Source organism: Capsicum annuum, chromosome 2, assembly GCF_002878395.1.
Source record: "Capsicum annuum cultivar UCD-10X-F1 chromosome 2, UCD10Xv1.1, whole genome shotgun sequence".
In the NCBI taxonomy this organism is placed as follows: domain Eukaryota; kingdom Viridiplantae; phylum Streptophyta; class Magnoliopsida; order Solanales; family Solanaceae; genus Capsicum; species Capsicum annuum.
The window spans coordinates 122,382,650-122,392,188 of record NC_061112.1 but is presented as its reverse complement, the minus strand read 5'-3'; the positions used below and the strand labels follow the sequence as shown (position 1 = coordinate 122,392,188).

General features: G+C 36.3%; 2 protein-coding genes across 2 annotated transcripts in view; both read left to right on the top strand.

Annotated features, from left to right (window-relative positions):
* Positions 1 to 285: 285 nt before the first annotated feature.
* On the top strand, positions 286 to 3,928 carry LOC107859164 (subtilisin-like protease SBT5.6). Its single transcript, XM_016704081.2, has 8 exons — positions 286 to 673; positions 863 to 1,039; positions 1,130 to 1,241; positions 1,417 to 1,981; positions 2,241 to 2,338; positions 2,445 to 2,784; positions 2,902 to 3,115; positions 3,213 to 3,928. Exons 1-8 carry the CDS (start codon positions 385 to 387, stop codon positions 3,737 to 3,739), a joined length of 2,322 nt encoding a protein of 773 aa, XP_016559567.2. The 5' UTR covers positions 286 to 384; the 3' UTR covers positions 3,740 to 3,928.
* Positions 3,929 to 6,833: 2,905 nt separating this feature from the next.
* The window catches only part of LOC107859165 (subtilisin-like protease SBT5.6), an 8,171-nt gene continuing 5,465 nt past the window's right edge, over positions 6,834 to 9,539 (top strand). The window contains exons 1-4 of the mRNA XM_016704082.2: positions 6,834 to 7,266; positions 7,526 to 7,723; positions 8,046 to 8,157; positions 8,269 to 8,833. Of these exons, the coding sequence (XP_016559568.2) occupies positions 6,975 to 7,266; positions 7,526 to 7,723; positions 8,046 to 8,157; positions 8,269 to 8,833 (1,167 nt within the window). The 5' untranslated portion in view covers positions 6,834 to 6,974. The remainder of the gene's footprint in view (positions 7,267 to 7,525; positions 7,724 to 8,045; positions 8,158 to 8,268; positions 8,834 to 9,539) is intronic.

Sequence of the window (9,539 nt, the reverse complement as noted above, 5' to 3'; positions counted from 1 at the left end):
TTGGCCCGGCCCACTTGACAGCCATAACTAAAATTGACCTTAAGTTTTTTTTTTCCCTCTCTTTTTCTATTTGAAAGTTGAAATTTTCTATTTGCCTCTACATACTAAAATAGGTCCACCAAAAACTATATATAACTATTTAATGTAGCGTTACTAGACACGGATAATTAGACCAAGTTTAATCACGCTTTAATTTGACAAGAAATTGTCATATATTAGCCGCCATAGACTCTTTCCTTTCTAGTCGACGTATATAGAAATTGACATGTAAGATCATTATTTATTAATCACATGTAGGATTTATTATATTACTATGATATCACTATAAAACCCCTTAACTAGAAATCTACCCATACCAGACAAACCAAAGCAAATTAATCTAAAATGAATAAGCATCACATAATTCTCTTTCTTTTGTCCATCTTCTTAATTATGGGCCTTGGTGGCTTTGTTTCATGTAGTGAAGAAAAAAAGGTTTATGTAGTGTACCTTGGAGAGCACAGTGGAGAGAAAACTTTGAAAGAAATAGAAGATCACCACTGCTCATTTCTTCATTCAGTCAAGGGTACTACTACCAAAAAAGATGTTAGAGCATCACTTGTTCATAGCTACAAGAACATCATCAATGGCTTCTCTGCTTTGTTAACGTCACAAGAAGCCGATATGATATCAGGTACAAACTTCATAAACATCGTACGTACGTACATCTGAAAAAAAAAAACCGCTGATGTAACTTAATTATATTACGTCTCAGCATGCGATCACATGCATGCACTATGAATTACTTAATTATATTATGTCCCAATGGTACCAAACTGCCTCATGTGTTTCTGATCAGTGTAAGTTCTTTTGGAAAAAACAGGGATGGAAGGTGTAATATCAGTATTTCACAGTGATCCCCATGAAATAAAGCCTCATACTACAAGATCGTGGGACTTTGTGAGTATACTAGAAGGAACTTCACTGATAAATTCTAGAGAAGAATTGCTGCAAAATGCAAGTTATGGAGAGGATATCATTGTTGGGGTTATAGACAGTGGTAAGAGTTTTTCTCTGTTTCGGAATAATTTGAACAGTACTTATACCTCAAAATTATCTAATCGTATTTTTTCTTCATTTTTTTGTTAAGGGGTGTGGCCAGAATCTTCAAGTTTCAGTGATGAAGGAATGGGACCAGTTCCAAAGTCATGGAAAGGAATTTGCCAAGAAGGTGTCGCCTTCAACGCCTCCCATTGCAACAGGTTAACTATAGTCTTTCCAATTGGCTAGTCTAATAGTACATTAGATCATTAAATAAACCTATTACTTAGTCAATAACGATAGATCGAGTTAATTTCAGTCATCGCTATCGCGCTGTATTTAACTTGTCTACGTTGACAACATAAAACTAACACTTCTGTTTTTCCCTTTCTCAAGGAAATTAATAGGAGCGCGATACTATTTAAAAGGTTACGAGGCAGCCACTGGCCCTCTTAACGAGACAAGGGACTTTCGATCACCAAGAGATGTAGACGGTCATGGTACTCACACAGCAGGCACAGTGGGTGGTAGAAGAGTTGCGAATGCATCAGCGATTGGTGGATTTGCAAAGGGTACAGCTACTGGAGGTGCCCCGAATGTTCGTCTAGCCATCTATAAAGTATGTTGGCCGGTTCCTGATCAGAGCTTAGCTGAGGGAAATGCATGCGCTGCAGATGATATTCTAGCTGCTTTTGATGATGCCATAGCTGATGGGGTTCATGTACTTAGTGTTTCTCTAGGGTCTATACCTAGAACAACATATTATACACAAAATGGTATTGCAATTGGATCTTTGCATGCTGTGAAGAAGAATGTTGTGGTGTCTTGTAGTGCTGGAAATGAAGGTCCAATACCTTCTACTGTTGGAAATGTTGCCCCATGGATTATCACAGTTGGTGCTAGTAGCATCGATCGAGTGTTTTCATCTCCAATTATGCTCGGAAATGGAATGATCGTTGAGGTGAGGATTAACTCCGATTCGCTTGTGAATTGTTACAATTTATATAGTATAAGTTCTACGCACTAATTGTATAATAGAATTATATCACTTTGAAGGAAAACACAACAAAATCTAATTTAGTACACGATAAATGGTAAGTAAACCATGGCAAATTATACTGTGTGCATATAGTTGAGCCCTTATCAAGATTACCATCAAGTAGTTAAATCCAGCTTTACGATTAAATTAATTTGTTGTCTTTTTGCTTATAAATATATAGGGACAAACAGTAACTCCAATAAGGAGGAGGAGGTTGCATCCTTTGGTATATGCAGGAGATGTAGAAATTAGAGGAACAACGGCAAGTAATACAACAGGGTAACTTTCGTTTTAATTTTTGTTTCTTTTAACCACTTTAAACCTTTATCAGCAGAGTATATAATATGAAAACTAACTAGTTTGCTGCTCCTATTGAATATCACAGAGCATGTCTTCCTGGTACACTATCAAGAAATCTTGTCAGAGGAAAAGTTGTTCTCTGCCGAAATAGTGGTATGCAGGCATCAATGGAAGTGAAAAGAGCTGGAGGAGTTGCGGCTATTTTAGGAAATACATTTAATGAGATACAAGTCACCCCTTTTCTGGATCCCACAACAGTTGTTTTCTCATATAGCCTAACCACAATCCAAAAATATATAGAGACTGAAAAGAATCCAATGGCAACACTTCTTCCAGGAAATACATTGATTGGCACCAAGCCAGCTCCTGTCATGGCTCCTTTCACTTCCAAAGGACCAAATAGAGTCGATCCTAACATTCTCAAGGTAATATATATTATTGCCACAAAAATAAGTATTCTTTCAACTACCTGTATGATTTACTGTCAGTCAGTGTACATAAGGTAAACGCTTTCTGAAGAATAGTTTTTCACTAAATTGCAGCCGGATATAACTGCTCCTGGGTTTAACATACTAGCAGCATGGAGCGAAGCATCATCTCCCCTGAAAATTCCAGAGGATCATCGTGTAGTTAAGTATAACATGAACTCTGGAACATCCATGTCTTGCCCCCATGTTTCTGCTGTAATTGCACTCTTAAAGTCCATTCATCCAGATTGGAGTAGTGCTGCAATCAGATCAGCTCTAATGACCACATGTAATTCTGCTTTACTCCTTCTCTTCAAGAATTAAATTTTTTTCGAAATTTCTCACGAATTTCTCACAAACAGATTTTTAATTTACTCTTACTGCAGCAACAATAAATAATGTGGTTGGTAGGCCAATTACAAATTCCACTGGTAGTGATGCGAACCCCTTTGAATATGGAGCCGGACATTTCAGGCCATCAAGAGCAGTAGATCCTGGACTCGTTTATGATGCTACTTACACAGATTATCTTCTGTATCTCTGTAGTCAAAACATAAGCCTAGATTCGTCGCTCAGTTGTCCTGAGAAAGTACCTGCCGCAAGTAACCTGAACTATCCATCACTTGCAATTGCTAACATCAGAGGATCCACTAGGACTGTCAGACGAGTTGTTACAAATGTTGGAAAAGCCAACTCTACTTACTTTTTAGCTGTGAGATCACCTCCTGGATATGTTGTTGATATCGTTCCAAAGACATTACGCTTCAGCAAATTGGGAGAGAAGCACAGCTTCAACATAACAGTTAGAGCACAAAGTAGTATTGAAAAGAGAAATGTGTTTTCCTTTGGTTGGTACACATGGAGTGATGGAGTCCATGTGGTTCGAAGTCCAATTGCAGTATCATCGGCGTAATTAAATCATGCAATTGTGAATAATTGCTAAAAGTGTTTAAATAGTGTAACAGGGGCATGATGTTATGAATTTCAACAAAAAATATATGTTAGGTTTCATACAGTAATTGAAATTGCACTTCTTGTTCATGCAGATGATCGGATTTGTACTGTGCAAATTAAAAAAGTAATTGCATATCTTGTTGCTATATACATATTTGTAAGTATACATATTTATTGATTTCTTTTGTGAAAGCACTTAAAGCTTCAATAATGGTGGCAATAGAACAGTGCCACAAAGAGAATATAGAATGAAGAAGATGATATATATTTTTCATATATGTAAAATGAGTCTGCACGGCACACTATAGACAAATGTAAGCCAAGATCAGCAATCAAATCGAAGGTGAACTTCCTTTGATAGACTGAAATCCCTTGTTGACTTCTAAGAATTTCAAGACCAAAGAAGTACTTGATCTCCCCCAAATCCTTGATCTTGAAATGATGGTTAAGCATAGTCTTGGCATCCTGAACAAGAATAGAAGAAGAGCTTGTTATTAGAAGATCATCTACATAAACGAAAATTATAACAGTGTGGCCATCAACACACTAGGTAAATAAAATTAGTCATGAAAACTCTGAGAAAACCCTGCGCTGAGCAAAGCCTCTGAAAATTTCAAGTTCCATTGTATGTAAGCTTATCTAGCCCATGGAGGGACTTCTTGAGCTTGCAAGCCTTAACTATCCATCACTTGCAATAGCTAACATCGATGGATCCAGTAGGACATTCACAAGAGTTGTTACAAATGCTGGAAAATACAACTCGACTGGCATTTTAGCTGTAAGATCACCTCTTGGATATGTTGTTGATATTGTTCCAAAAAGCTTACGCTTCCGCAAGTTGGGACTAAATCATACCTTCAATATAACGGTTAGGGCACAAAGTAATGTTAAAAGGAGCAATGAGTTTTCCTTTGGTTGGGTCACATGGAGTGATGTAGTCCATGTTGTTCGAAGCCCCCAAAGCAGTATCATCAGTGTAAATCATACGATTTTGACTAGGTGCCCATTTGTTTAACGTGTTATTAACTAGAGCATGACTAAACATATTATATGATTTGTACTATGCTAAATATAGAAGTTACAATATTCCACACCTTTGTTTACATATACATTTATTGATTTAATCAATGATTAAGGAGAATTAAGTTTAGTTTAACTAGCGGAGAAGTTGAAATTACGTAAAGCAGTCTCTAATGTGCGGAAACATATATATATATATATACACGGAGGCGAACTCAGAATTTGAAATCTGGGGGTGCACCAGTATTATCAAAGGCGTGCATAAGTTCTGAATAAAGACTCAAATTTGTGTTGATCGCTCGCCTCGTTTAATATGCAGTTTAGGTTCTAATTTATAAGATATACTTTCAATGAGCCTTTTTTGGAGATACGAACACTAAACAATTGAAAATTCACTTAATTTAAAAAAAAAAACAATTTCTGTGTTCATATATTTTTCATTCATGCTTATATTATTAGTCTTGAACTAGACATATGTTAATATTTTTTTCTCCTTTATGCCTATTTTGTTAAATCTCACGCTTTATTTATAATTTGTGCTTAAATAAAATGGACCTTGAAGCTTTTTTTACCCTTTTTGCTTTTGCTAAGGCGATGAGAATTGTCTTTAAAATTAGAACTTGGTTGAGGAGAATAATATCTATCCATTTTAAATTTTCAATTCACAAGAATCAATAACAAATTCCTACAATAACATTTTAATTATTTATTTTTAATCAAAGTCCATAAACTTAAATAGAAGCAAGAAAAAAAATACAAATAACCAATGCACCCAAACATTTTTTGTTATTGAGGGTGCACAATTATATATATTAACTCTTTAGTAGGATATCTATACATATATACGATTTTTTTAAAAAAGTTACCGGGTGCACGTGCACCCTCGGCTAACCACGTGGGTCCGCCTCTCTCTCTATATGCACTTTTTATCATCAAAAGAAATTTCAAAATGCACCAATCTAGGAAAGCTTTTTTCCATACACTACTATTACAATTATTTCATAGTTTATATAAAATACCAGGATACCTTTTTTGAGGTGAAATCCAGTTAATTTCCCTGAGGCAGAAGATTAACAAGGAGGTCATGGAGTCATGCTTCTGTCATAGGAGCAGCATGAAACGTTATAAAGGTATTATATTGTACGTAGTGCCACAAAATGAATATTTAAGAAAGTAATTGTCTTATTTACTTGGTACAATACATAAACATGCCCCTTAACTTGACCTCAGATCACATCTATGGCCTCCAACTTTGGGTGTGCAAACTTAGGTACTTAAAGTTGCATGAAGTTGAACCAGTAGATACATATGTTCTACGTGACATCCTACATGACCAATTTTTGTCCTACATGGAGTCCCATGTGTATTATGTCACACAAGACGTGTGTGTCTACTTGTTCAACTTTATACAAGTTTAACTGTCAACTTGTGCACACTCAAAGTTGGAGGTCGCAGATGTAATTTCAAGTCAAGTTGAAAGGACATGGTTATGTATTATGCCTATTTACTTTAAGTGAAGTGTATCAAAATTAAAAGGTGAACTCTTTTTAAAGATTACTTTTACATTGTTGCAGCCTGATATAACTGCTCCTGGATTAACATGCTAGGAACGTGGATCAAGGACAGTGATTGCACCATACGTAAGGTACAGAGAAATATCTGCAAAACTAGTGGTCCCATGGACAAGTATATTCTGTACTTTTCTGCAAGACTTCCAAAGGATGGAGGAGAAGACTAGGGAGATTTCAACAACTTACCAGACACTGATCATTCAGCGGTCCCGTGGGCGAATAGAAATGTTACAGGACGGAGACAAATATATGTTTCATAGACGTTGCATTCTAGAAATAGGAATTTTCTGCATCTGCTTCCTAATAATTTACCAAGATAGTGATGGTGTTAATTGTCTCCTCTACTGTTTTCCAACTTGTTAATTGGATTGTAAAAGAGCTGTAATAGTGTTATTGGAGGACTTAAAAAGCAAAAGCTATATAATCTTTCCTATATCTAGTCGATCTGATACATATTTTGACTTGTATAATCAACAACAAATCAATAATTGATTAATCTAATGTAGGAATATTCAACGTATTACTATCACATCGCTATAAAAATCCTTAGGAGATCCACTCATACTGCACAAAACAAATCAAAAATAAACAAGCTCATCCAAAATGAATAGCCATTACTCAACTCTATTTCTCTTTTCCCTCTTCGTAATTATGAGTCTTGATGGCTTTGTTTCATGTAGTGAAGAAAGAAAGGTATATGTAGTGTACCTTGGAGAGCATAATGGAGAGAAGACTTTGAAAGAAATAGAAGATCACCACTGCTCTTTTCTTCATTCCGTCAAGAGCACAGCTACTTCCAAAGAAGATGTTAAAGCATTACTTGTTCATAGCTACAAGAACGTCATCAATGGTTTCTCCGCTTTGTTAACACCACAAGAAGCCGATATGATATCAGGTTTAAAATTCATAAACATCGTACATATATACATACGTATGAATAAAAATACTGATGTAGCTTAATTATATTACGTCTCAACATGTGATCACGTGTGAGCCTGATTCTTTTTATTTTGAAATGCATGAAAAAAACTTCTTTTTTACTTTTGGTGGCAGCAAATTGCTTAGTTATATTACGTCTCTACCCGTTGTGTTAGTTACTCACGTTTGTTTCTGATCAGTGCATGTCCTTTTTCTTTTGCTAAAATAAAAAACAGGGATGGAAGGTGTAATATCAGTATTTCATAGTGATCCCCATAACATAAAGCCTCATACGACAAGATCTTGGGACTTTGTGAGCTTGCTGGAAGGAACTTTGAGCTTGCTGGAAGGAACTTCTCTGATTAATTCAAGAGAAGAATTGCTGCAAAATGCAAGTTATGGAGAGGATATCATCGTTGGGGTTATGGACAGTGGTTAGAGTTTTTCTCTATTTCTTTTATTTTTGATTTCTTGTTTCTGAAACAAAAAATTTGAATATACTTTCTGTGTCCCAATTTAAGTGTCTTAATTTTATTGGGCACATACTTTTAGAAAATATGACGGGAGACTTTTGAATGTTGTAGTCTTATGTTGAACAGAAAAACGTACTAAATATAGAAAGAGGCACTCTCTTTGGGATTGATCAGAAAAAGGAAAGTAAGACACTTAAATCGAAATGCCGAGAGAAATACTCTCTGGAGACCTATAGTTAACGCTCTATGTTTCTAATTAGATTTACTCTTCATCTTTTTAAAGGAGTGTGGCCAGAATCTTCAAGTTTCAATGATGAAGGAATGGGACCAGTTCCAAAGTCATGGAAAGGAATTTGCCAAGAAGGTGTTGCCTTCAACGCTTCCCATTGCAACAGGTTGAACTAGTTCTCTTTTCAATTTGTCAACGACGAGTTAATTTCATCCGTTGTTTTTGCGCTAATTTGCATATAATTAAACTAAACTCTTTTATGTTTTCCTCTCTCAAGGAAATTAATTGGAGCGCGATACTATTTAAAAGGTTACGAGGCACAGTTTGGTCCTCTTAACGAGACAAGGGACTTCCGTTCACCAAGGGATGTAGATGGTCATGGTACTCACACAGCAAGCACAGTAGGTGGTAGAAGAGTTGCAAATGCATCAGCAATTGGTGGATTTGCAACGGGTACAGCCACTGGAGGTGCCCCAAATGTTCGTCTTGCTATCTATAAAGTATGTTGGCCGATTCCAAATCGGAGTTTAGCTGATGCGAACATATGCCCCTTCGATGATATCTTTGCTGCTTTTGACGATGCAATAGCTGATGGGGTTCATGTACTTAGTATTTCTCTAGGGTATATACCTGAAACAACATATTACACACAGGATACTATTGCAATTGGATCTTTGAATGCTGTGAAGAAGAATATTGTAGTAGCTTGTAGTGCTGGAAATGATGGTCCAACACCTTCAACTGTTGGAAATGTAGCCCCATGGATTATCACAGTTGGTGCTAGTAGCATCGATCGAGTTTTTTCATCTCCAATTATGCTCGGAAATGGAATGATCGTCGAGGTAAGGATTAACTCCGATTCACCGGTAAAATATCTGAGTTTTATTCAGCATAAAACATAACTAGGGATAACAGTATGGCGGGGCAGGGCGGGTAATTTCTTAATTCAAATTTAAGAACCGCCCCAGTCAGCATAAACCTGCCCCGCATACCTGTGCATTCCCACCCCGCCCTGCATTTTGGAGTTATTCTGACATAAAAACTATATTTGTGTTGGAATCAGGATTTAATCGCTGACTAACTTACATTAGTTATGGTATGTGATGTCTTTTAATTAAGGTAGAAAAATAGAAATTTTATGACAACATACAAATAAGTATCATGAGATTTTGGATATCCATTATCAAAAGAAACTCCTAATTTGCTCTAAATAATGTGTGAAATATGGGAAAAGGACAGGCTCAAACTAGGCAAAATAAGTAGTGAAGATTGGTTCCAATTAATAAGTATAGTGAAAGAGCAAAGTCATAACAGAATAAAAATAAAATAACTGATGGTGAACCACAACAGCAGCACCCGCATAAAATCAGAAACATTTATTTAGACCCGCTCCGCCCGCACCCACATATGTCTAAAACCGAGCTGTCCCAGCAGAGGTCTAAACCTGACTGGCACCGTCCCATTGTCATCCCTAAACATAGCTTCAAGTAACCGTCATAAGGCAAGTCTAATAATTTGAAAAATAAGGCAAATCTACAATATGGTAGG